At 53.0% G+C, this 27,609-nt stretch overlaps 1 protein-coding gene across 3 annotated transcripts in view; it reads left to right on the forward strand.

Annotated features, from left to right (window-relative positions):
* Positions 1–19,831, forward strand: part of WSCD1 (WSC domain containing 1) — a 40,313-nt gene extending 20,482 nt beyond the window's left edge. For all 3 annotated transcript variants that reach the window (XM_037126736.2, XM_037126737.2, XM_053672599.1), the window contains exons 5-9: positions 897–1,018; positions 13,500–13,659; positions 14,717–14,881; positions 17,287–17,487; positions 18,872–19,831. In XM_037126736.2, the coding sequence (XP_036982631.2) occupies positions 897–1,018; positions 13,500–13,659; positions 14,717–14,881; positions 17,287–17,487; positions 18,872–19,224 (1,001 nt within the window). In that variant the 3' untranslated portion in view covers positions 19,225–19,831. The remainder of the gene's footprint in view (positions 1–896; positions 1,019–13,499; positions 13,660–14,716; positions 14,882–17,286; positions 17,488–18,871) is intronic.
* The last annotated feature ends 7,778 nt before the right edge of the window (positions 19,832–27,609 follow it).

The following is a 27,609-nucleotide window of genomic DNA, read 5'->3' on the forward strand; positions in this document are numbered from 1 at the left end:
TCTTGCTTTGCAGTTTTGAATGGAGAGCCCTCCCGCCAGGGTGCTGGTTGGTGAGGGTTTCTGCTGCTGGTCATGGGCTGCTGCAGGCAGAGGGAGCAGGCAGAGATGCTGGGCACCAGGACATCTGGTGTTCAGAGGAGCCTGGTGTGAGAATCAGGTTGCCATCGGAGAAAATCGGATGAGTCTGGAAGAAGTATGAGCAGTTGGTGCTGGAACATTCCAGAAGGTTTGTTCAGCACCAGGGAAGCTGACTAGGGATCTACAATTTTGCACTTGAACATCTGGAGAACACCGTGGCCAGAGGCTTCCTCTATAACACAGACTTAAGGAGTATTCCTAGAATTTGGTGGGAGTTCAAGATCAGGGAGGAAGCAAAACAGTGGTGGACTCAGTGGCACAGTGAAAGAGAACATGGCAGGATTTCAGATTTCCAAATCTACTTTTCTTTCCACACATTCACAGGGAAGTCACAGACTTTTCCAGAATATCAGCCTCTGGGGTCACTTCTTGCAGAATCTGGCCCATCATAGGTGTATAATGCAGACTGTGGAAGGCAGGAAAGGAGGGAGTTAGGGAAGGAGGGAGGAAGGAAGGCAGAAAGGCAGGCAGGAAGGGACACCGTCCCCCGAGAGCTGGCGGCAATAGTGTGACCTGAAGTTTCAGACAAGTGGCCCCTTGTCAGTGACCCCTGGTGACCAAGGTCCCGATGCCTGTTTTCTCTCCGGAGCTCCGCTTGATCACACCCCATCCGGGGCGGTTTGCCTTCTCTGGTGTGAATCCTGCCCCTCCTGAGGACAGTTACACCTGTTCCAGGATCTGAAATCACCAGCTTCCCTCAGGACAGGCACCAACAGCCGTGAGCACAGTTTCTCACCGGAACCCCTTTTCTTCCACAGGGAGGACAGTCACATACCGCGGCTGCTTCCGACTGCCGGAGAACGTCACACACACCTTCCCTGACTCCCTGATACAAGCCAATGTGACAGTGGAGACGTGTTCTGGATTTTGTGCCCAGAAAGTAAGACCAATTTTAATCCACCACAGTTCAACATGTGAGGTGGTCTCGGGGGGCAGGTGCCAGTGCTGGGCTGCAGACGTACGTCTGCTCTCGGAGCCGCGGGCCCCACCTCGGACATCAGAGAGGGTGCCCACAGGGAGCCTGTTGCCGGGGCCGGCGATCCCAGGCCGGGTGGGGAATTGTCAGCGAAAGTTGCGAAAGCTGAAAGGATCATGCCCTTCTCGATGTGAGCTCTTGGCACCAGTGTCAGATGTTAAATTTTAAGACTTGGTTTGGCAGCAGGAAGATGCTGGCTCGGGACTTGGGGACAGCAGGTGGATTTTCTGTTCTGTGTGCTGACAGTGTTGGCCCATGAACCTGACTTCAGGGCCTGTGTTCATATGGGTGGGCACCTTTGCTTCAGCATGAGCTGAGGAGTGGAGCCGACTCTGAAGGGGCTGGGCAGGGCACCAGAGGCCATGGCCCTTGCTACGTGTGTTAGCTCTGGGGCAGGAACGTTGGCCAAGGCCAGGCAGGGCTTGCAAAAGGCAGTACCCAGGAGCTGCTAAGCGAGGCTGTTGAGGCCAGCAGGCTGTCCAGAGAGCACTGAGGTCTGGGATGCAGTGCGGTGGTCTCCAGGCTGCTCTGGAGGCTGCAGCCCTAGGCCTCTGTGGCAGCAGCCTGGGGTCCGGGGTGCTGCTGTGTGCAGGGCTCACCAGCCTTAATGGGGCCGTGGCACCTGGCCTGTACCGGAGTGGGGCCAGGAGAGAGGAGAGTCTTGACAATGATGATGAAGATGAAGATGATGGTAGTTATCAACAGTAGCTAACATGTATTGATCATTTATTCCATGCCAGGTACTGTTCCAAGCTCAAAAGTGTTAATCCATTTAATCCTTGTAACAACCCTGTGGAATAGTTGCTGTGATTGTCTGCATTTTGCAGGTGAGGAAACGGAGGCAGGGAGAGCTTGAGCTTTCCACCTGGGTTCACACAGACAGCAACGAGGGAGCCAGGGTTTGAACACAGTATAGCTCCGTGGCCCACTGGTGGTTTGAGGGGCACAGGAAGTGGGCCTCAGGGAAGGCAGATGTGGTTGGGTATGAAGGAACCTGCCCTCCACAGGTACTCCCCCCATCTCCCTGGGAGCAACCCATCCTCAGCTGGAGATGCTTCCCTGGGAGGCGGGTGGAGACAAAGCCTTTCGTGGGCACTTTCCTCTTGTACGCACGCAGCCTTGGAAGTGGCTCTCCTGCACGTCCAGCATTCCCGAAGCCTCTGCCAGGGATGTCTTGGGCATCGGGGAATCACAAGACACGTGCAGTGAGCCATGAACAGTTTGTTGATTTGCAGACATCTGGCCCGAGGAGCCGTACTTCCCCTCTCCTTCTCCTGGGAGCAGAGCCCAGGGTAGAGGCAGCGGGGACACCTGCTTGTGTGTGTGCAAGAAAACAAGCTGCTTCCCGGGGCCGCCTTCACACGTGCGGTCAGGGCAGGTCCCTGGAGAGCCCCCACTGGAGTCCGAGGAGCTCGACTGGGCCCAACCAGGCTGCAGGCCTGCAGAGGCGTCCTGTGTCCTGGGCGCTCTGCTTTAACCCTCCCAGCACTCCCTGAGGGGGATGCTCTGACCCCCACTTGCTACAGAGGCAGCGCAGGTTCACACACGGATGTGGAGTGACTGGTTGTACAGCCCACTTTGGACACCGTGCCCCTGTGCTCTCAGGCTGCTGTCTTTGTGTGACATTGTGGGGAGGGCAACCGAGAGGGTGAGAGCAGCAAGCAGGCAACAGGAGCGAGGAGAGGAAAGAAGAGGACACGGCAGGAAACAGGCATCACTGCCGCGTGTCCTCAGTGTTGTGACATATTTTCAACAGGTAGTATGCTCGTATGGGACACAATAAAAAGACACCAGAGTGTCCAGAGGGGGGAGTTTTCCTCTTGTCCCGGGTGGCACCCCCGCCAGTCTGTCCTTCCTTGGAGGCAGCCCATGGCCCTGACTTCCTGTGTCCACTCTCGGGGAGATTCCACGAGTATGCAGGCAACTGCTTCCTTCAGAGGCATTGCTCCTTCCCAAGCCCACAGATGGGGACGGGCTGCTCGCACCCCCCTGTTCCCGACTCCTTTTCCTCCACAGTCTGTCTTAGCGATTGCTCCCTATTGGCAGGGAAAGTGCTTTCCCAATCTTTTATTCCATTACTCGGATGTCCTATAATTTATTTAACCAATCCCCTGCTGTTACACATTTAGCTTGTTTCCAGTCTTTTGCTTTTACAAATAAGGCTGCAATGGCTTTCCTTGTGGGTGGTTCGTTTTGTTTCGGTGGATCTGTGAGGCCGAGTTCCAGGGAGACGCTGGGTCACAGACTGCCTGTCCTCGTGTTGGCAAACATTGCCATGTTGCCCTTGGCCAAGGTTATGCTAATGTTACACCCCCACCAGCGATGGAGGAGAGGAAAAGGAGGGTGCGCCCTGTGAGTAAAGGGGCAGCGACTTCAAAGCAGCCTCCCGGGTGGATATCCCAGTATTCTGGGGGTGCCTCCTCCCCCGGGGCAGCCCACGAGGGCCCAGAGATTTCTGCCTCATGATTACAGACACACAGCTTGAAGATTTAAAACTCTTCGCCTGCTATTTTCAGCCTTTCTTCATTTTTACTGGCACAAATCCACATCGCTGCAATTTCACGTTGGAGTGTGTGCCAAACGTACCTGCAGGCGCTCGATTGCTTCTGCCATTTTGCACTTTAGCACCTTGTGTGTCTCTCCTCATTGTGTCTTTCAAGGACAAGCTACCGCTCAGCTCTGGTTAGTGCTCATGGGAACTGTGAGGTCAAAACCGGGAAGAGAGGGCGTCTGAGATTCTCCAAAGTAGCCTTTGCCTTCAAGGCTTGTTTCTCTTTCTGACCTTGCCTGTGTGTGTTGTCTGGTGGGAGGGGAGGGTGGCGTTTCCGCCAGTCCATTGTTCAGACCCTCGGAAGTTTGCAGCTGTCAAGAACAGAGTCGCAGTTTCCAGCTTTAACGCTAAAAGCCAGTCTTGGCAGGACACATGCAGTGAGATGTGGCCAAATGCCTGTGCTGACAGTTACGGGGGGATGGGGGTGCCAGCAGAGCTCAGAGGTGGGGGAGACCGGGCCCCCACTCACGAGGTGAGGAGGGCCTAGGACAGGACCCGGCAGAATGAAGTCAGTGCCTGATGGGGGTGAGGGAAGCTTGGCGGCAGACTTAGGGAGGACTGTGCCTTTCGGGAAGGGTTGGAGCCGGAAGATGTGGTACCGTGTCAACAGGCGGACAAGGGTGGGAGGGGTGCATCGTAAGACTAGGCAACTAATGAGCAGGAGGGGGCTGGTGGAAAGCATCCCGGCTTGCCCAGAGTGGAGGGCTGCACAGTGTGGTGTGGAAGGTGGGGTGGGGACAAACTGCAGTGGGCCTTGGATGCCTGCCTCCAAGTCCAGACTTCTCTGTGTGGGTAGCAGGGAGCTACTGTGGTGCGCCCTGAGTGGTACTTCACAGCTGCAGGTAGGATGCTCCTGGGGTGGCGGGGGGGCTGTTCTCTGTGGATCCCTTTGTTTTAGGATCATTTGGTGCATTATAGGATGTTCAGCAGCATTTTTACCCAAACTGTCTCCAAACAAGACCAAATGTCCCCTGCAGGACAAGATTATCTCCTCATGCCCGGTCAGAACACGGCCCTAGGGAGCAGCTCAGCAACACAGCCTACATTTGCCAGGAGTCTGCACCCTGCTAGACGATTGTGTTTTCCATCTGTTTGGTGAGGATGCAGGAGGAAGTTCTGCCTCTGGTGCTGAGGTCTGGTAGATGAGAGAGCAGTTGGAAGTCCAGCTGACCCAGCCCCAACCTCTGCAGCAGTGGTTTTCTCTCTTTCCTGGATGTGGAGGGTGGGTGAGAGAGGGGAAGTCAGAGATGTCTGGTTATACTTTCCTGTCTGAAGTGCCAAGCGCTTCCCCCCCAGAGAGGCCAGTAGCACTGAGGCTGCAGGGCTGACCCAGTGGAAGCCTCATCTCATCCTAATTTGGCTGAAAGACAAGCTCAGATGTTCTATGATGTGGGAATGGTTACATTAAGCCACAGCCATACACTGGACTATAATGCAACCATTGAACATGTTTGCACAGACTTTTATGATGGAAAATGCTCACAGAAGAATTTTAAATAGGACAGCGCTAAAGCTGGGGGAGGGGACTAAGGGCTTCTTTAGGTCTGGCTGGGTCCTGGCCCCTCCTCCCTCCCACGCACCAGATGTGAGAGGTGGGGCCTGGAAACAGGAAAAGAGGGGGCGCTTCCCTCACAGTGCCCTGCAACCACCTGGGGTTTATTTGAAGCCCCAGATTAAAATCTCTATTGTTTTTTGCTAGCTAGTGGAAATGGTTTTGGGGTGCTCCACGAGTATAGTTTGACAGCAAAAGGACATTTTGAGGACTCTCAGAATCTTAATGATCTCTCTCTGCCAGCGAGAGGGACTTGACCAATGTGAGGTGTTTTTAAACACAGTGAAATGATCTTGTCTAATTGTCCGTGATCATATGGAGATGGAAGGAAACCTGCTCCCTCCCAGTACACAGGGACCTATCACCTCCTTATTTGGGCAGAAGTGAGGATGAGGAGGGAGGAGCTTAGATATTTGTGTTATTACCAGTTCCAATCTGGGGGTGATTAATTTTGAAGCCTGATATTTGTGTGCAAACAGACCATTTGTGGGAGTGTGCGGTCCCACAGTGGGGCTGATGAGTGAAGTCTAATGCCATCTGTAAATAGATTGCTAACGTGAAAGCTTCGCCAGCTGTTATGCCTTGTGATCTGAGGTTTTATCTGCCAGCCACAGCCAGTGGCCATGGCCAGCGGTTCTGCCGAGAAGGGAGTCGGAGGGACAGGAACCGGGGCTGGGGGGAGGGGGGAGAGGGCCTTTCCTTTTGCCCTCTTTCAGTCTCCTTCGGGTGTATAAGTTCTTCCTAGAGCATAATTATCTCCTGGATGTTTTCCCATTGACATTTCTTTCAGGGGGTTTTCTTTGGCCATTTAATGGCAGCACTAATCCAGCCGCCTGTGAAATGGAAAAGCACGTGTTACTGTGGAGCCTGCTTGCTCTCTGCTGGGCGGCCGCTCTGCCTAAATCCACTTGGACCCCGACAGACACCGTCTGCCCTGGCAGACGAGCTGCTTCCATGGGGCACACCGTTCCCACGCTCGGCCAAGGTTGGGTCTGTAGGAGTCTGGGCTTTGTGAATTATTACCTTGACATTAAGAATTCTTTTCTTTGCCAACATGCTGTAGAGTCATTGCAGTCGGTGCCTGATAGGGTGTGGCTTCGGATTGCTTATAAAAATTCTATAGTAAACCTGTTGATGTTATTCTGTGTGTCTTTAATGAACATGTATTGTTTTCTTTGGGGGGGGATTACATGGGTTTTATTTTAGGAAGCTTTAGAAATTTTTGGAAATGTAGAAATAAATTAAAACTTGCTTCTAACTTTGCCACATCAGAGAAAACAACTAAGAACATTTTGCACACTTTTGGTCTTTTATTGTAGGTACACACACACACACACACACACACATCTGTGTCTACATAGAGAAAGGTGGGTAAATGTGGGTCTGTTTTTAATGAATTGACTCTTTCCCGCCATTTATTTCCTTTTATCATTTAGTGTTTTATGAACCTCCTTTGCCCATGCTTCATGGCCATAGGGTGTTCATTCCATCCTCTACTGTCGGATATTTGGGCTTTTTCTTGTTTTTTCCTCTTGTTATTATAAACAGTACTTCCAAGCACGAACATCCTTGCGGGTAGACCTTTGAGCATGTTCATGATTATTTCCTGGGGCTATGTTATCAGATGCGGAATTGCTGGGGCACAGGATGTGTGCATTTTCAGTGTGCACTTAAGAATTTTGGTCCTTTGGAGCAGTGAGTCACCTGGCCTCTCATTCTGAAGGTGGTGGGAAGGCAGCTTTGGAGTCACAGTGACCTGGGTACAGAGCCCTGTTCTGCCCCTTTCTCACTTTGTGATCCTGGACAATCACGCGGAAGCGTGACCTGAGTGTCCTCGTGCACTGAGTGGGATTGGCAGTGGCAGAAATGCCTCACCAGACAGTGCGGGGGACTCAGTGACATTGTGGACATGAAAGAGTTCTGTGATCCATGTGTCTCGTGCACAGCGAGTGTTCCAGATGACGGAATAATGGTCGTGATTACTCAGCTTCCCCCGGTTCCTCTGCTGTGCGGGGGATGTTTGGGAAACTGCCCGAGGCCAGGGACTTGTCCCCTCCCGTGTCAGTGGAAACCAGGCTCCTTGGGATCCCGCGGGTTTGGTGGTTCTGAGCCACGGTGTTTAACGGGCTCTTCTCTCTGATGTGCATTTGGCTCTGACGGGGAGGATGTTGCATGAAGAGGGTCAGTGGGTCTCCTGGCTGGGGCTCGGTGTCTGCAGAGAGCCATTACCCAAGAGAACATCCCATAGAGGCCCTTGGAGACCCTGACATTTGCCCCAAATCTTGAAGCAGCCCCTTAGAGGCTGGACACATGCAAGGGGACTGTGAGTCAGCTCTTCTTATGGGGAAGGCCCTGCCCCCATGCCCACACCTTTAGCCCCCCCTGGACTCAGGCCAACCTAGTGGCTGAGTGTCTCCCCTCTGACAGGCACCTCACAAGTGTTTCACTCCGTCCTCAAACCCGCCTTACAGATGCAGAAATCAGAATTCAATCCATCTTCCCATAATCCCACACTTGCTGACTCCACAGCCTATGATCATTAAGCTATGCCCCTTTCACAGGTGATAAGACCAAGGCTCAGAGATGCTCAGTAGTTTGTCGACAATGTGTAGCCTGAACCAAGCCTCATTCTGGCTCTGCCTTTCCAAAGCACACAACCCCGGCTCTGCGGTCAGACCCCAGGCTCTCAATCACAGTACCAGCTGATGGGTTTTCCGTCAACTTGACGTTTGCCCGACAGCACCAAACGCAGAAGTCGGCCCCTCACGGCCCACGTGCAGCCACCTGTGTGGACGCCTTCATTTCCTTTTTGTACCTTCAATATCAGACTTGCCTCTGAAGTGGAGGCAACTGCCCTGGAGGAAAAGACTGGCCACGCCTAACCTCTGGCTAGTTTGCAGATTTCTTCCAAAAATCCATGCATTCATGTGTTTGCCTCCAAGGAGTCGAGTGTGGCAAAGCTCCAGACTGGACCCCAGGAAGCTGGCTCTGTTTCACTCCCACTGATGGTCTAAGGTCTTGGGTGCTCACTGCCAGTCTCTAAGCCTCAGTTTCCCTTCTGAAACTTGAAGTGCTGATCTGTGAACTTTCTGGAGTTCTGTGTAAATATGGAGATCCCAAGAAAGGTGCTCAAGGAGGAACAAAGGTGGAGATGAGACACAGATTGCAGAGAGGCCCTACTTGGGGCCTCACTCCTCCCCTGTTGGAATGTCCATTCCTTGACCCCGTGGCCATGACCAAGCCTGTGCACATGGATCCCCGCCACCTGGAGAGCCCAGCCCAGCTGCATCATGGCCTAGCTCCAAGCTAGACACGCAGGCTTAGGCTAGAGGGGAAGAGTCAGGATTAGGATGTGTATCCATCCTGCTCTCTGACACACGCTCAGTGGCTCCCTCTTTAACCCCCTGTCGATTTTAGTGATATGCTCCCACATCTGTGTTTGCGCTTCCTACCTTTTTTTGCCTTGCTTTTTCTAATCATTTTCTCCTTTCTCCCTGCATTCTCTTTCTCTCTCACTGAAGTCTGGGATGGCGGGGGGAGGAGGGGAGTGGGTAAGTTGGCAGAGAGATAAGATTCATCAATATTTAATTTTTATGGAAATCGTGTCCTAGAAATCCTCAAGGGGCTAAAAATTGTTCTGTGTTTTCAGAATCCAGTGATGTCGCTGAAGCGGTTATGTTGTAAATAAAACCATATTACTGTCTGCAGCTCTCCCGTTGCTCTGCAAACACCCAGAAACTTGACAGTTTAATCCACTCAAGGAAGCAGAAAGGTTCAGGTCACTGGTGGGAGGCAGCCTGTCCCCGGCCTTGGGATGTAGGACCACGAGGCTTCCACATCAGCAGCCGGAGAGGGAGACAGAGCTAGCCGCCCTTAGTAGAGCCACCACGGTGGTGAAACCTTCTCTAAACAGGACCCCAGGGGAGCCCAGGCCCCCGGGGTCCCTGCTCTTGGGGAGGGGGTGGTTGGCTGCGATGCAGCAGTTTTCTTCTCCTCCCTCTTGCCCAGGGCAAAAATGACCAAGAAGGCCCGTGCCCAAATTCATTGCCAATAATTTTGGGGAGAGTTAGGATCTGTGAAGAAGTCATTCATTCATTCATTCTTTTGTTCATTGGGTTGTCCATCAAACGTTCATTAAATATCCACGATGTTCTAGAGAAGACAGTAAAGCTCACCAGACACGCAAAGATTCTGGCTCAAGTTCTCAGGGATGGAGGCAAGCAATAAACAGGTCGGTAAGTAAAACAGATTATATGTTGAATGCTGACAGGTTCTGTGGAGAAAAATGAAGCAGGAACCTTCGATATTAACCCACGAGAAATGAAAATATTCATTGACTCAAAGTCTTATATGTGAACACTCACAGTGACTTTTTTCGTAATAGGTAAAAACCAGAAACAGCCCGTGTGTCCATCAAGTGCATGAATTAACAAATTGGTATGTTCACACACAGAATAATAGCGATAAAAAGAACAATGTACTAATAGATAAAACTACATGGGTGGATTTAACAAATGTGTTTCTGAATGAAAGAAGGCAGACACACAAAAATAGACATTGGAGGACTCTATTTATAGGACATTCGAGAATAGGCTAAATGAGTCTGTGGTGGTAGAAATCAGGGTAGCGGTTGCTGTGAGGGAGGCAGGGCTGCCTGGGGAGGGATGGAGGAGCCTGGGGTGAGGAAAATGCTGTGTGTCTTCATTCATCGAGACCGGCTGGCTGGTACACTGGGGGTCAGAGCCTTGCATCGCTGTTCACCTCTGAAACAAAATCAGAAAACACGGCCGGGGGACAGTGTATATCCAGGTGGCGGGAGGAGTGTTTCGGCCTGAAACGGTGAAGCCAGAAAGGCTCAGAGAGAAGGGAAGGTGAAGAAAGGGAGGGGGAAAGCCATGAGGGTGCCTGGGGCCAGAGCATTCGAGACAGCGAGGACGGCCAGTGCAAGGGCCCCGAGGGTGGCATGTGGCTGTGGTGGCCCAGGACGTGAAAGGAGGCTGGTGTGTGAGTTCACCAGGGCTGCTGTCACAAAGTGCTGCAGACCAGGGGTGGCTTAAACAACAGCACTGGTATTTTCATGAAGACGTACAGTTCCAGAGGCCACAAGTCTGAGATCAACATGTGGATAGGGTTGGTTTCTTCTGTCCTGGGCTTGCAGATGGCACCTTGTCCCTGTGTCTTCACGTGGTGGCCCCTCAGTTCATGTGCGTTTGTGTTCTAATCTCTTCTTCTAATAACCACACCAGTCGGATTGGATGGGGGCCTGCCCCAGTGGCCCCATTTACGCTTGATGACCTCTTTAAAGACCGTATCTCCAAATGAATTCATTTCTGAGGTATGGGGGTTAGGATTGCAACGTATGAAATATAGGGAACATGATTCAGCCCGTAACAGCTGGTGACACAGGCGGGGGCCGAGAGCTCCCCCTGTTGCTGCCGTGGGTGCCCCAGCTGCTTGTTCCCGCGTGCTGCGTGCTGCGCTGAGCCTGTTGGTCTGGGAGGAGGTGGCACGGGGACTTTGTGGGAGAGGGTGGGTGGTGACCAGAGAGGCCAGAGGCCACAATTCCTATGATGGCTTCTCATGGACTCAGGTCAGCAGAACTTCCAGAAAGCCAGTGGTGTTCTGATTGCGGGTCAGGACTCACATTTCACTTCCTATGAAGAAGTGGCCTGGGGGCCCTGGGTAGCTGGAGTCTAGCTGGGCGGGCAGACAAGGTTTGTCAGCCTTTGTCCACTCACTGCCCAGTCCAGTCACCTGGGCTCTGCACTGTGCCAGTGGCCAGTGCTGCTCATGCTGGACCGTCCCCGCAGCTGACACGGAGGGCAGCTGTCATTGGGGGTGCGGCTGGTCCCCAAGTTAAGGGCTCATTGTGGCAACTGAGTCTTGAAAGCCATTCGTTGTTTTACGTGCCTGATCGGGAGTAAAAGACCATACGTGCTAAGTGGGGGAGGGGCTTCTGACCTTTGCTTGGTCCTGAGCTTGGGGGCCTTGGAAGGGGAGCCATTGAGAAGCCTTAGGAAACAAACTCTTGGCACTCTGGTAAACAGGCGAGAGTCAGGTGGACAGATGGCACAGCGAAAGGCCTTAAGTGATAAAAACAGGGGAGCACGTACTATATAGTAGACACTGGGTCCTTCTCATGCATTATTCCCCAGCACTCTGTGAGGGGGATATGATTACCCCCATGTTACAGAGCAGGAAATCGAGGTTCAGAAAGGGCAGCTAACCTGTCCAAGGTCACACAGATGCCGAATTATGATATGGGAACTTGAGTCCAGGTCTTTTCATTATAAACCTAATGCTTTCTGTGCTGCACAGTGATCCCTCCCCCTGACATCGAGGTCCACGGATGCCCAGAGCAGCTGCCCCCCCAACCCCCCATTCCAGGTTCAAGCTTCTCCCAGGAAAGACTTGGGGATAGCCTGCTAGTCTATCCAGGGTGGGCCGGGGAGACTAGCGAGGGGGCCGGAGAGAAACCAGATACTCCAGTTCCCACAGGCAGGTGGATTCATGGAGTGTGTCCCTCTTACAGATGGGAAAATGGTTTCAAAGTGGAGGGGACTTGCTTATGGTCACATAGAACATTTAAGAGTTTTTCCTCTTAAAAAGGAGCTGGAAGCTTGAGAAGAAGCAGCCAGTGCAGCAGGATATCGTGTGGGGGAGGGGGAGAGGGGGTAGGGGGTAGGTGTGTGTAACATGAGAAAAGTGAGTCTGCCCTCCCCCCACCCTGTCCCTACTCTGAGAGACAGACGTGGGCGTGGGCTCTGGTCAAAGCCCTGGCAGAGGTGAAGCTGCCCCTCGGCCCTGGAAAGGACAAGGCGGGCAGGCAGAGGCTGTCACTGGGGAGAGAACTCAGCCTACGCCTGGAACGGCGGCCCTGCACGGTGGGCAGGGGTCAGCACCCAGGAACGCCTGGCCCTCCCTTGGCTGGGGACTCCACTTCCATTGTCTTCTCTGAGATCCTCCGCGTTGCCAGGCTCTGCCCAGAAACTGCTATTGATTCACTTTTATTTATTTATTTATGAGATTTCGCTGTGGGCAAAAAATAAAGAGGTTTTTGCCGCGCTTCCCTTGGCAGTGAGAAGGCTCCTCCGCCCACAGCCCCCCTCCCGCGCACGCTCCCGACTCCTCTCTGCACACTCCAGCAGGCTTGCCTCTCCTGTGTTCAAGATGCAGACATGAGACGGGGCTAGGTGCCCTACCTAGTGCCCGGTGCGCGGTAGCTGCTCAAAAATAGCTGCGGGAGAGGCGGGTGGGGGATTTTTGAGTGAGCCGTGACTAATGCCGAGGGTGAGGAGGCGGAGGAAGAGCCGCGCCCACCCGTGTGGGAGCGTGGAGCGTGCACAGGCCCAGTGCCGGCGTCAGGACCCTTCTCATCTCGTCCTCCTAATAAACCTGCAAGGCGGATTTGATTACTTTTGTTTGATGGGGAAATTCAGAGAGGTTCAGCACCTTGCCCAAGGTTACCCAGCTCAGGAGCTCAAATTCACACCCAGGCCTTCCAGAAGCCAGTGCCTCAGCTCTGCTCATGGTATAGTGCAGCCTCCTCAGGGGGACAAGAAACCGTGAGAGGCCAGGAGCGGGCTTGGCCCAGCGCTGGCGGGGTTCCTTCATCCTCGGGAAGCCCCCACTGGGCTCAGTGTCGTGGTGCATTGAGTCAACTCTTGCTCACCCTTCCTGTCCTGGAGAGATGGGTGTGTGGGGATCTGGCCTTGGCCCTGAACCCCACCCTGCAGTGGAGCCAGGTGTAAGGGTTGGGTAGGGCCTTTCTCCAGGGAGAGCTATCAGGAATTCAGAAGCTGTTTGGGGCTCTCAGTCTGTTGGTTAAACATGGGACATGTTGAGCCCTAACTGCCCCACGCGGGCTTATCCGTCCTGTTCTGAGCTACACGTGTTTTTGCGTGGATCCCACTGTCTGAGTGCCTGTTCCCACCCCCGCCCTCCTGACGACCTCCCAGACATCTCGAAAGTCCAGTCCCAGGCCCTGCTCCCTGCCTTCCACCCTTGGTTCACCCCTCTGTCTGAGCACCACTGTCACTGTGCTGTGACTGTTGACCATCACCAGCCAGCTGGGAGCTACTGGAGGGCAGAAGTCACATTTCATTGAGTTGGTCTCCGTGGGCTTGGACACAGAGCCTGGCGCTGGAAGGATGGACGGACATCCTGTTGATCCCCTGTAGCTGGCAGTACGTCCACATGTTCATCATCCCCGCATCCGAGCTGCAGGAGGCGTGGCCCTTGCATTCACCGCAGATGCTTCTCTTCTACTCCTTGTCTGGCAGGAGTTCCCCTTGGCCATCCTCAGAGGCCGGGAGTGCTACTGTGCTTACCCCACCCCCCAGTTTAACCTGCGGGATGCAGCGGACAGCTCGCTGTGTGGCCAGGACCCCGAGGCACAGAGGCTGGCGGAGTACTGCATGGTCTACCAGACTCCCGTGCAAGGTGAGCTTTCCCCTTTAGGTGTACAAGGCATAAAGGGCTATCCCCTCTGTGCCTGCCTCTGTTTGTGGCATTTGGTCTGAGGGTTTGGGATGCTGCCCATGGCTGAGTGTGCAGCCCTGGGGAAGGAAGGGCATCCATGTAACAACCCAAGCATCTTCATGGGTGGTCTTGTCTTGGGATAATGAGATGGAGGAAGCCTCTGCCATTCCTGGAGGGTGGACACAGGATGCAGGGCTAAGTTTGAAGAGCACCTGACCTTTATCTTAATTTCTCTGGGAGGAAGGTGTTTTGATGAAGAAAGGAAGAGCAGAGAGGCAGGGTTCAGAAGGACATAGCAATGGTAAGGCGGGTGGCGTTGGGTGCCATGGGACCTCAGTGGCCACAAGGGCCTCAGAGGCTTCCCTGAGCCAGCACAGGACCTGGAGACCTATACGGTTCCTGGGCTGTGGTGTGCACGCATCCAGTCTGCCCCTGCTGACCTTTCGAGCTGATGGAGGAAGAACAGACGGGGCGGGGGGGGGGGGGCATGTTGCCACCTTTATGGAGTACTTACTGTGACCCGGCACAGCATGGGGCTTTGGGCTTTTACCTGATCATTTCATGCACCCCAGCAGTGAGGGGGGAGGTGGGGGGGGCAGGAGGAAGAGCAGACCCAAATTCCATTTGCCTGAAATTAGTCCAACTGGTTCCTTGTTGGCTGTACCTGGGTGTGTAGCATTGGTCAGCCCAGCCGTGACCCTAGCCACCTCTCCTGGAGTTCTCTCTGCTGAGTGGGTAGCTATGACATTGGCCATGGAGACAAGCAGGGGCTGGGGGTCCACAGGGTGCCCATTTGCACCACACTCTGCATGGGCTTTGGAGGCCTCACTGTCACTGGGCCTTTCCCCGGGGAGCCGCAGAACCGTGTAGCCAACATGTAGGTGGTAAACCCCTGCCCCTTTCTGGGCCTCAGTTCATGCTCCTATTAAGTGGGAGTCTTGGGTCAGCAGTTTCTGTGTAGGCGAGTCTGGCGGCGAGTCTGGGGGTGAGTGACCCCGAGATGGCTTCTGGTTTTCAGACACTCGGTGCACAGACAGAAGGTTCCTGCCCACCAAATCCAAAGTGTTTGTGGCCTTGTCGAGCTTCCCGGGAGCGGGGAACACCTGGGCACGGCACCTCATCGAGCACGCCACCGGCTTCTACACAGGGAGCTATTACTTCGACGGGACCCTCTACAACAAAGGTGAGCGAAGGCTGTGGGAGAGCGGGGAGAGGCGGCTCCTGTGCCAGACGGCCCCTCGGAGGAGCGCTGGCCTGGTGCTCCTCCACCACAGCGTGTGCCCGAGCCTCTGGAGGGCTCGCTGGGTTCAGCAGATTCCTGGGCCGAGCACTCGGAGGGCCTGGTTCGGTTGATCTGATGTGGGGCCCAGGAACTGCCGTTCAGGGCAGGCGCCCAGGTAGTGGTGCAGCCAGGCCTCCCGGGACCACGCTCTGAGTGAGAAGTCACGCGATCTAGTCTGGATTCAAAGTAGCTCAGATTCACTCTCTAGAAACGTTTCTTGGATTTTTCTTCCTTTTCAGAGTACTCAATAATTAGGTGAGACTGTATCTCTCCCTCCTTTTGGGTGGGGGGAGGAAAGGGGTAGTTTATCAAAGTGCTATTTTTTAAACATAGGCCCCCAAATCTTCGAGAGTATTCTGATTTCTAATCTTGCAGAAATAGGAGGCCTTATTAGGCCAAGTAAATGAACAGAAACGGCTCGAGCCTGTGGGCCGTCGAAGGACTAAGAACCTCAGATAAGTCACGTGACACTTAAATTTGGTGGAATATATTTCTCTGTTGTCGAGTGTATGCCAGCTGGGTTTCTCGGAAGGCAACCCTGCTCACCGCTGTACCGCCAATGCCAACAGCAGCTGGGTTTCTTAACTAGAGCTACCAGTAGGCTGGTAAGTAGGAAAAGCCCCCGGGGTCTCAGGTGTCCAGGAATGGACTTCATGCCCACTCAGCCCAGGGCTGGACTCCTCTTTCCTAGAAACTCCCAGCTGTTTGACAGAATGAGTCAAAGCCTTTTGGAATTTGGCCCCTGGCAGAGACAAGTTTGAAACATGTCGCGTTTTAGTAGGTGAACCTGGACTTCAAATTCAAAAGAGGCTTGCGAGTTTCCAGGCGTTTGTAGACACAAATGATTCCCAGCCATTGATGAAAGAGGTGGAGTCTTATTTATATTTCTAAGAGCCCAAGATAAGCTCATGCACATTTGTGGAGTACGTGCCCACGCTGGCTGGCGTATCTGTGCTGGGGTACGGTCAGCAGACAAGGTTCAGGGAGCATCTTTGCTGGAAGCCTTCAGTGCCATCCCAATGACACCCTCTACTTAGTGCCCCCGAATCTTTGTTCCCATAAGCCCCTGTGCTCTGTAGTGTAGTTGGGCTATTTCCCTGCCAGACTGCAGATGTAAAGGCAGGGTCTGAGTCTTGACCCCCAATATAAAATCCAACACAGAACGAACACACGATAACTGTAATTGATAAATATGTGACTGTGCGTATGGACGGGCAGAGTCCAGCCTTCTCAGCCGGAAGTCATTCAGGCTCCAGCGCGCAGTGCTGGTCCAGGGAAACCAGGGAGAAGGCGGGCCCCCAGCCCGGAGAGACTGTTCCGTGGAAGCAGGGCTCGGTTCACAGAAACTGGGTTTCTGTTCCCTGGGTTCTGCAGGGCTGTGCTCAAGCATCATAGATGAGACCTCGGCCAGATCTGTTGCGGGGGAGGGGCGTCCCAGGTAGAGAACCTCCATAGATGCAAGGTTGGTGTCCTGTTAAGGTCACAGGGAGGGACAGTAGCTGCTTACAGCCCTGGCAAGTAATGATGGGGATCCTGCTACTCCTGTGGGGAGGTGGGTAGAATCTGCGAGCCTCTCAAGGATACACACAGCCACGTAGAGAGAGTCCTGGCTTTGTTGCCATGGTGCTGTGTGATCTTGGGCAAGTTACACACCCACTCTGAGCCTCAGTCTCTTCATCCAGTTGTGCCTGGAACTATAGTTGACTCACAAGCGTATTTGCAATGTTCATGAGAAAATGCCCAAACATGTGCATCTCCCATTTTTTTTTAAATATTTTCTTTATTTATTTTTCAAGAGAGGGGAAGGGAAGGAGAAAGAGTAGGAGAGAAACATCAATGTGTGGTTGCCTCTCATGCGTCCCCTGCCGGGAACTGGCCTGCAACCCAGGCATGTGCCCTGACTGGGAATCGAACCGCGATACTCTGGTTCGCAGGCCCGCGCTCAATCCACTGAGCTACGCCAGCCAGGGCGCATCTCCCATTTTTAAAGATGGGACCTGGTCAGGCCCCCTGACTCCTGGGGATCTGCAAGAGGTGCTTTATCTCCCTTGCCTAGCAGACAACATCCTTCCCAACTCTTAGACATCTCCTGCTGTCTTGGGCAGGGTCAGTCTTGAGGGGCCACTCTTGTCAACCATCCGTGAGCCCTCCCAGTGCCCTTTGCTCTGCCATCCATGGGCCTCCCTTGTGCCCCTATTGTCAGCTTTCCCTCAGAGATGCAGGTTGGCATTCAGATTTGCCTGCTTCCTGGCAGTGGGGGCCCCACCATGCCTTCCTCCAAAGCGGCTCTCTTTTCTCGGAGGCAGGCTTTAAGGGTGAGAAGGACCACTGGCGGAGCCGGCGCACCATCTGCGTGAAGACCCACGAAAGTGGCAGGAGGGAGATCGAGATGTTCGACTCGGCCATCCTGCTGATCCGGAACCCCTACAGGTCCCTGGTGGCTGAATTCAACAGGAAGTGTGCTGGGCACCTGGGCTATGCAGCTGACCGCAACTGGAAGAGCAAAGGTGCAGAAGTGGTCCGGGGTGGGCACTCACTGCAGCTTTATTCAGAGTCAGCCCGCTGACACATACTTACTAAAGTCCTACTGTATGCACTGGGCAGGGCTCTGGGGCCCAGGGAAAGGGGTCACAGTCTCTGCCCTCAGGGTACTCACAGTCAGCCTGTAGGCAATGAATTACAGAGGTGTAGGTCAGGGTGGTGAGTGATATAAAATTAAGCCGTCAGAAAGAAAGCTGTGCTCAGCAGGGTGGGTGGCACGGTGAGATATAGGGCCATAGGCCAGGCAGTGTCCCCGTGTGACTCTGGATTAGCTGAAGCTGACCTTGTCCTCCCCTTCCCCTGTCATTCTTTCCCCAGACCGGCCCCCCAGGCTTCCCTGTCCCCCTTGCTGACTCCCCTTTAGGATGGAGGCCAGCTAAGCTCTGATCCCTCCTGGGCTCCTTACCAGCCCAGGGCCCCAGGCAAGTGGCAGGCCTCTGAGCCTCAGGTCCCTCATCGGACAGACAAGGTGGTCCCGTCCCCACCTCATAAGGTTGTGCTGGAGATGATAGAAAGCAAACGCCTTCCCACAGCTCAATTTTGGAAACTTTTTGTTGGGGTGACTCTTAACATTTGCATACGTCGTTCCCAGCCCCCAATAAAACACCTAATTTCTTAATTTGCTGGAAGAGAAATCTCATGTAGTAGGTCATCTGCAGAAGTTGGCAGGTGCCCTGTCCATGGCTTCATCACATGCCCTCCCACCCCACTGTGCCACAGGTGAAGCCCACCTCATCCCTGCCAGCCTCATGCCTACCAGACTCAGTGAGCACCAGGCACCACCCTCACTCAGACACACAGGAGAGGCCAGAAGGGCGAGTCTGGCCTGCGTGGCATCCTCCTCTCACCAGAAGGCCCAGCAGCCGCTCCCACCACCCACATTAGATGTGCACAGTGGCCAGAGACAAGATCAAGATAAACGAGGGTCATCTCAAAAGAGATGCCTGCCTTAGTCTCCCACCTGTCTTTAACACTGCTATGTCATGCACTGAGGCCCAGCCCAGGTCTCCCTGGCCAGGTACCATACCTAAGGTCAAGGAATCCATAGCACATGAGAGAGAGAACCAGTTCTTGGTACACAGAGTTCACATTTGTTTTAATTTGATGTGTTTGCTGGGGGACCGGCAGAGCCAAGGTCACATCTTCCCAGCTTAGGACTCTTCAGAGCCCAGCCTGATATCAGCCCTGTTCACACCAAGTCATGCAGAAGGCCTTTCTCAGCAGGACATTTGGGCAGGTCGGCCCTGGGCCGTGGGTGGTGGAAGATCCTGGCCGCTTCCCTGGGCATCCGGAAGGGCCAGCAGCCCTCCCAGGCCAGGCCCTGACACTGCACCCCTCTCTCCTCCCCAGAATGGCCGGACTTCGTCAACAGCTACGCATCGTGGTGGTCCTCACACGTCCTGGACTGGCTCAAGTACGGCAAGCGGCTGCTGGTGGTGCACTACGAGGAGCTGCGGCGCAGCCTGGTGCCCACGCTGCGTGAGATGGTGGCCTTCCTCAACGTGTCCGTGAGTGAGGAGCGGCTGCTCTGCGTGGAGAACAACAAGGAAGGCAGCTTTCGGCGGCACGGCCGGCGCCCTCACGACCCCGAGCCCTTCACCCCGGAGATGAAGGACTTGATCAACGGCTACATCCGGACAGTAGACAAGGCCCTACGTGACCACAACTGGGCCGGGCTGCCCAGGGAGTATGTGCCCAGATGATAGACCCGGCCGCTCTCCCACCCCGCTGAGAGCCGGCCACTGCTGGGGTCACACCCACTCAGGTGCTGAGGTGGTGGCCTCCCTGGGACACAGTGCTTCTCGTGCCGCCAGCAGGGAGGCTGGCCCAGCGCTGCCTCCCTCCCCTGCAGGGAGACCAGACACAAGCCCTTAGCCCGCTCAGGCAGACACGGTGTCACGGAACAGACACGCACACCTAGCCAGACATGCTTAGACACACCACTCCATGCTCACAGTGCCCATTTTGACAAGCCCAAGACCCCATGCGGTGTGTGCCAGATGCTCCCAGACTTGCAAACACAGATAGGCGCCAGGTTATGTGTCCCCAGAGGCTGTCAGTCTGTCACCCTCTCACACAGACACATGTTTTCCAGGGCTTGAGGAGGCCCCCAGCTTCCTGTCTCCAGCCCCAGGCATGGACTTGCTGGTCGGGGCTCTGACTGTGGGGTGCTGGGCTGGGCGGGCATCCACGCTGTGGGCAGCAAGGACTGGGGCATGGAGATGGGCTCGCGCTCTGCTGCTGCTGGGCCATGCAGCCCTGACGCCCTATAAATGTGTGTGGTGTGACCACTGGGCACCACGAACTCTGCGGTCCTGCCTCCCTCTTCTCTGTGGGTGGGCAATGTGGAGCGCCCCTAACACACGCAGCCACCTCAGGACCCACGGCAGGTTCTGTGCACCCCCTGCTGCCCCTTTCAACATGAGTGCTTCTTGGAATGGGGCCTGTTTGCCTGGCTTCTTTCTCCAGCTGTCCCCAGGAAAGCTGCTCATTCACCCCATGCCTCAGATACAAGGTGTGAGGGCGAGGGGCCAGTGGGGCAGGGAGGGGGCTGGGCCTTGGGTCAGGGACACCCCTGAGGCCCAGCCCCGAGGGCCCATATGCCATCAGGTGGGGGCTTGGGGAATCCCAGGAAGGTCAGATCTTGGGGATCACTGTGACTGACCTCCCTACCCATCTTGACAGGCCCCTGCTTTCTGTGGGTCCTGTCCTTGGGTCATGAGGAAGGGAAACTGCGTGGTCTATCAACAGTATAACACTGGACCCCCAGTGGCCATGGCCGCAGCTTCTGCTTGACCTCCAGTGGCCATGGCCAAGCCCTCTCTGTCCCTCTGTTAATTCACCCCACCACCTTCTGTCACTGGCCTCTCTGCCATACCACTTGTCTGTTTCTGCTACGCTGTCATCCTCCCCCCACTGTTCATCCAGTCCCTCAACGAGAGGGGGAGGACACCCAAAGATGCTGAGACCTGCTGTGCGCTGGCCTCCAGGAAAAGGAGAAGAGTATAGGAAGGGCATCCTCTTTGAACCCCCAGCTCATTCTGGTGGGGCCAGGGGAGGGGCTGTCACAAATGGAGCGAGAAGCCCAGTAGCAGAGGACCCCATTTGTGTGCGGGCTCCCAGCAGTCAGCTGTGTGCCTGGGTCTTCCAGGAGTGCACCTCAGCGTCTCTGCTCTGATCTTGGGAAATTGGTAGGAATTATCCCAGCAGAGCAGAGGGGAAGAATAATTAAGGCAAAAAGAACAGCATGTGCAAAGGCTCAGAGGCTTAGAAAACCTGGTATGTTTTACAGAAGAGGTGAAAGGGACGTGGGCTGTGTGTATCTCTCCCAGTCTGCAGCAGTAGGAGGGGAGTGGGTGGGCAAGAACAGAGGTGGGACCTAGAAAAGAACTCTGTCCTTATACAGCTGCTTAGTGTTCAGCCTGGTAGGGGCAGAGGTGCTGATGGTAATTACCTTCCTGGGTCACCCTTTGCTACACATCTTGGGCTCAGGAATGAGGCTGTGAAGGGCAGGGGGCTAAGGTATAGAGATTGGAATGGACCCAGGAACATAGCCTAGGTCAGCAAGATGCGGGAGAGTTGTGGAGAACCTAATTGCACACTGAACCCTGAGATGGGGAAACAGAGGGAGAGGATGGGTGGGCCTGAACTTGGGTAGCCCCCAAGCCCTTCTGCAGCTTGTCCAGGCCTGGACTAACCCCAGCTGGGTCCTTCATCTGATGTCTCCTCGGCCTGAGCCAATCTGCATCACAAGGAGAAAATGGGGTGAGAGGTTTGAGAAAGCTTAAGGAAGCTGGATGTGGGGAGGCCCTGACCCTCTGCCCCTGGCCAGTGGTGGGGGGCTGAGAGCTACCTACCCCTAGTGAAGGAAGGCAGGGCTACAGGGCCCCGCAAAACCACCCATCCTCAGGGGGAAGCCTCCCCAGCCTTTGGTTTTGCCAATGAGTGGGCTCAAGCACCTGTGCTCCTGGTGGCCTCCAAGTTCTTCCTGAGGTTCCCCCAAACCCACGTTGATACTGAGGCTGTTCTAGACCCTCCCCCAAGCATCATCTGGCTCAGCTCAAAATTGGAAACACCAAGGGCTTTGTAAATGTGTATTGGCTGAGCATGGCTCCACAGTCAAGTCTGGGACTGCCCCGTGAGGCTGTGTCTCCCGAGTTCTAGGAGCACTTGAGACCCACCACGGGTTCCCACGCTGCCCTGGATGCCTACACCCCAGAGCAAGCCCAGAGTCTCAGAGGAAACACAGTTTCAACTGATGGAGAGAAGGAAAGCTGGCCTCCTCCTAAGACTGGCTCCATGGCCGTGGCCCTCACTCCCTAGCCACCCACCCAGATGACCTTCAAGTAGAAGACTCAGAAGCCATGGGGCTGGAGAAGGCAGAGGTGTGGCTGGACAGATGGCCTGGACCACAGCCGAGGCACAGTCCCTGGGCTCCATCCTTCCTCACCCTACAAGTCAGGGGAGCAGCAGCACAGCCCATGCCTCCTGGTAGATGGGTGGGTACATTCCCAGCAACCAGCTTCTCGGGGACCTCTCCTTCCAGGTGCAGTGTCGCCTGCTCCAATGACTATAATTTACTTGCACCTTAGTTAGGCATGCAGATGAGTAGAATAATAAGGTCAGGGTACATCCAGGTCACGTTGAGTCACTGTGCGTGGTGAGGGACCTGACACTTGGCAGGTGCTTCTGGATGCGTAGCAAAGAGGTGAGTGAAGAAATGCAAAGGACCGACCCTCTGCTGCTGGTTCTCAGCAGCCATAGCCCTGGGCCTGCCTCTGCGACAGAACAGCAGGGAAGAGGATACACCTTTCCTCTGTTTGTGTCCAGGTTAGGTCTTGTCTATAGTGCACAGCTTCTCCATAAAGAGAATACTGTTCCAGCCAGCCAAGGAATAAAAGCAGATCTGTATCTAGGGGAGAAATGTGGTAAATGCATCAGGAGCCCATGAAAAGTGAAACCCTGACTGTCTACAGATTCCATCTTTAATAGCAAGACTGTGGAGTGACACAAGCCTGTGTTAAAACGTTATTTTCATGGATTTCATCTCCTGTTGTGGATCAATTTGGAAAACCCAAAATGTATAATTTTAAAAAGCTAAAACACAGTCTGATAATCCCAGTGATGTGGAAATGAGAGAGAAGAATAGACAGGCTTTCAAACCCTGGGAAGAAAGCTGCTTAATTATGTGAGCATCTTGTAATGAAGTCTTTTGCAGCTAAAATTAGATTTTGAGTGCATGAATATGCAATAATGTTTGCACACCAGAATGCATTTTTTCTCTTAAAAGTAGCAGGAGCTACTGGTACTCAGGGGGCCCCCAGAGAGGAGATCAAAGTACTGGGGTTGATCTTTGTAGCTGCAAAAATCCTTGGAGCATAGGTGTTTTCTTTTGACTAGAAACTCGTTGGAGGTGTTTGAAATGTGATGCCTCCAGTTCGTTCAGGTTTAAGGAAAAAACCCACAATGATCACCACTCAGGAGTGGGCAAGTTGGCCTAACAAGTAAAAGTAGAGTAGAAATAGTACATGGTCTGCTGATGGAAGCGCAAGGGTGCGGTCTCAGCCCCACTTTGCTGTGATCTTGGTCTCAGTTCTCCATCCACAAAACAAGGGATGTGACGGATGTTGTTGGTTGCATTCCCAATGTTCATTCCCCCATTTCCTTTCCCAGCAGCCCCTGATTTCTGTCTGGGGATTTTATGATCTGGCTGAACTGACTCTGTCATCACTTCCAGGGGTACATGCATGACCTAAAACTAAGTCAACAGCACATTCCAGCTCCCTGGCTATAGCAATTGGTTCAAGTATGGCCATATGAGCTAAGGCAATGCAGCCAGAGGAAATTTCAAGACTTTTTCTTGGAATCTTGAGTAGAGGATCTTTTTATCCACCCTGCTGGATGTGAAAGAGGAAGTAGGTAATCTTGAGTCTTGTTGGAGGTCATCTTGGGCCCATGGAGAATAGTCACTCTTTCCCTGACTGGTTTGGTTCAGTTAGTCCAGCATCGTCCCACGAAACAAAAGGTTGCCAGTTCAATTCCCAGTCAGGGCGCAGGCCTGGGTTGAGGGTTCAGTCCCCAGTTGGAGGGCATCTGAGAAGCAACCAGTCAATGTTTCTCTCTCATGTTGATGTACCTCTCTCTCTCTTTCTCTCTTCCTTCCCCTCTCTCTAAAAATAAATAAATAAAATATTTAAATAAAAGAAAAGAACCACTCTCAGCCTGAAGCTGACACTATTGAAGGGAGAGTCAAGAGGCAAAAAGAAGCCAGGTCCTTGGTGAGGTTGTTTAAGTACAGCATTAAGCTTTGCATGGGATTGGCCCCACCTCTGGACCGTTTTTGTTCATTAGCCAATAAAGCGCCTTTATTGTTTAAGTTGAGTTGAGTTTTTGTTACTTACAGATCAGAGCAGTGTCCAAAGGGCTTGGATTGAAAGGCCCTGGGGTCCTGACATTCTCAGTCTCTGGCTGATGTAGTTAAAGACCAAAATTTAGATCAGAGGGAGCTAGTAGAATTAGAAAGTTGTTTTTTACAGTAATGGGGCTGGGTGTGAAATGCTCACTAGGAGGCTGTGCTTTTCAGCCAGGACAAGAAGCATTGTTAAGTCAGGACACCGTGAGGTCACCTGTATACCCTTAGAAAATCATCCCTCTTGATTGTCCAACCCAATCCATCTATTGTCGCATTTAATCCTTAACCAATACTTCGTTATTATCTCCACTGTGCAGATGAGAGGACTATCTCATCTTTAATGATTGTAAAAGTATGGCCTTGTTGCATTTACCATAACTCTTCATGAAGAACGTGATGTGATCTTGGATGGAATGCTTTGATAAGCTATTTGGATTGAAGGTGACACCTCATTCAAGAGACGACTTTGAGTAACAGCTGAAAGGCAGTAAACTACCTTCTAAGGAGAGTAGGTGTGGTTAGCCACACAGCTTTGGTTTTGCTGAGTGGGACACGCAAGCTTGGGGCAGAGCAGAACTGCTGCCATTGGAGGAGAGGTGGACTGATGAAACTGAGAGCTACCCTCTTCTGTCCTCTCTTCTTTAACCCTGCTGTGCGATAGAAATTAGAGGGACAGATGGAGTTATGGACCCTATATTCAAACTTTCCTTGGGATGTCTGACTCAAACCAGCGTGCCAGGATGGAGGTCTATAAAATCAGTAAAGAAAGCCAAGTATTCAGGAAATCAATGTGAATATATTTGCCCCCAGTGCTCCCTTTTGTGATGGAAGATAGATTTGGACCCCTCCTCAGAGCTCTAACATGCAAAAACATTGCAGAAACCTGGTCCTGTGCCATGAGAAATATGAGCAGTTCCATCCTAAGTAATAAGCACAGTTGCTTATATAAAATGAAGAATCTTGATGGCAACAAAAATAAAAACAATTCTAGTTGGTGCTGTAAGCATAAGCTTGAGCTAAATGAATTAACTTTCCAAGGTGCCTTCAGTACTTGAGACTTTTTTTAGATTCAGACATCAGCAGTGACAGATGCGTGGCTTGATGGTGTGGCCAACGATGATTCATAGCAGCAAACAGTGTTCTTACAAGTCCTGAAGTCTGACAAACTTCCACCTGTGCATCAGTGAAGTGAACATCATCATTTTCCTGATGGGTGAGGGGCAGGTATAGTTTCTGAGACTGTTGCCCAAAGTTCAGATCCGTTATTGTGCAGATGACAGCAATGAGATTCAAATGGGAAAGGGTCTCCTCCGAGGTCGTGCTGTGAGGGTGAGACGTGGAGATGGGGCTGGAGAGGCCTCTTCCATGAAACCGCCCGATTACCCTAGCACTGCATTCCTGTAACTCCTCAAGAAATTGCTGGAAATGAGGCAAGTGTGCCATTAAGCTCATTTGGAAGCGACCCCATTAATTTCACTGTGAATACTTTCCGTGGGCACCTGAATTCAATTTTAAGGACCATTTATCAAGCATCCCCAGTACTTAAAAACTTGCTCAGATGGTGCAGGCCTTTCCACAGGAGTGCAATCAGAGATATGGACCATAACTTGCCAAAGGAAAGGAGTCCAGGGTTTTCATCCTGAGTCACAAACACTTCAGGCAGCAGAAAAGCCCTGATCCCAAATGATATTAATACACAAGCCTCTTTGGTGGTCCTGAGCCCAGCAGTGTGCATGTGTTTTATGAGTATATGTGTGGGCAGGCATGAGCTCCAGCTGCTGACAACTGCCCCTATGAATTTCATGCCAGCCTACCTGAGCATTACGAGCGACAAGAGCCTGGTCACCTGACTTTGGCATCAAGTCACCTGGATGACTCTTCCTCCCACAGGCAGAGCTGTCACATCCAGATGACACAGCAATCCAGTCCCACTTTGGAAGGCAGGGCACACACTTAGCCTGTCTGGGAGAATACCTGGGAGTGCAGAGCGGTGGTACCAGGCACTTCCCTCCCTATGCAGCCTTCAGCCACCTGCATGGTACCATCAGACATGCCAAAGGTTGAAATCACAACTCACCGAAATCACCTAGATTAGTTTTCTAGTGCCACGTAACAAATTACCACAGACTGAGCAACTAAAAACAATGCATATTTCACCCTACAGCTTCTGCACATGAGGAGTCTGGGCACAGCTTAGATGAATGAATCATCTGCTTCAGGATCTCGCTGGGCTGCAACTGAGGTGTTAGCCAGGCTGTGACTCATCTGGAGGTTTGACTGGGGAAGTGTCCAAGTCCAACTCACGCAGATTGTTGGCAGAATTAACTCACTTGCGGTTAGAGGATTGAGGTTCTCAGTCTTGCCAGCCCACCCACAGTTCTTCATAAGTAGGCCTCTCCTAGGTAGTTCAAACATGGCTGTGGGCTTCTTCGAGGTGGGCTGCAGAGTGAGGCAGAGTCTTACGTACATTAAAAATCACAGGAATGCCATCTCTTCACGTTTGCTGTATCCTGGGTAGAAGCAAGTCACAAACCCTGCCCACGCTCAAGGGTAGGAGATTACACAAGGATACGAACCCCAGGAACTGGGGACCATCTTTGTGCCTGTTCATCACAACACCAGTGTGGAACAAGCCCAGAAATTAGTGCATTTCTTATGGTCTGTAGAGCAACGCTAAGCACTGGATTGCATTGTATGTAGATGTTTTGAAGAATCATCCAGGAGGATTAGGTCTAATGTCCAGTCCACTCACTGCCTTGACATTAACAGACCCATTAGGAATATCCCCAACGCATGTTGGCCACCTCTATATTCTCTTTTTATTTATCTTGCTCAGCACAGAGTGGGCCTTTCAATATCTGGACTTCTTCCTTCAATTTGAGGACATTAACTACTGTGGATTTGAATAACACCATCTCCTTCCCTCTCTAACCCCTCATTCTGGCTTCTTCCAGACACTGACACTGGGACTGCAAAATCTCGTTTCCACATCTCAGCCTTTTTACATATTTTCTGTCTCTCAATCTCACTGTGCTGGGTTCTTGGAGAATTCTCACTTTGGTGGTTCAACTAGAAGCAGACACGTCCAGGCTCACCCCCAGCATCATTGACAGCATCCAGGTCTGCGAGGGCTGTTGGACTGAGGCCCTGCGTTCTGCGCCATGTGGGCCTCTCTGTAAAGTGTCTCCCAGTGTAGTAGCTTGCCTCATCAGAGTGAGAAGGTGAGGCAAGCTAGAAGATAGAAGTCCACAAGATAGAAGTTACAGTTTTGTAACCTAATCTTAGAAGTCACATCCCATCATTCTTCCTGTATTGTATTTGTTAGAAGGAAGTCACTAGGTTGAGCCCACGCCCAGGGATGGGGATTATACCTTAAGGTGGGCTCACCGGACACCACTGTGGTAGCCGCCCACCGCATCCCACCCAGCCGAGGCCCTCACAGTCCTCCCTGCTGCTGCTTGCCTGTGGCCTCTCCCCTGAATGGTGTGCCATGTCACAGCCATCTGCCTCTCCGCAATGTGGCTCTGGACCCGTAGGCCGGCTGGGCTCCTGCCTAGGTTACGGTTGAGGGTAGGGATTCATTCCCCGCGGCCATCACTCCTTTATACCAAGGAGAACTGTCCTGATCCCCATATTCATCCTAGCAGGGAAACCAGGGCAGAAAAACTCTGGCCAG

The sequence above is a fragment of the Artibeus jamaicensis genome, unplaced genomic scaffold (genome assembly GCF_021234435.1).
Source record: "Artibeus jamaicensis isolate MK-2021 breed Jamaican fruit bat unplaced genomic scaffold, CSHL_Jam_final contig_777, whole genome shotgun sequence".
In the NCBI taxonomy this organism is placed as follows: Eukaryota; Metazoa; Chordata; class Mammalia; order Chiroptera; family Phyllostomidae; genus Artibeus; species Artibeus jamaicensis.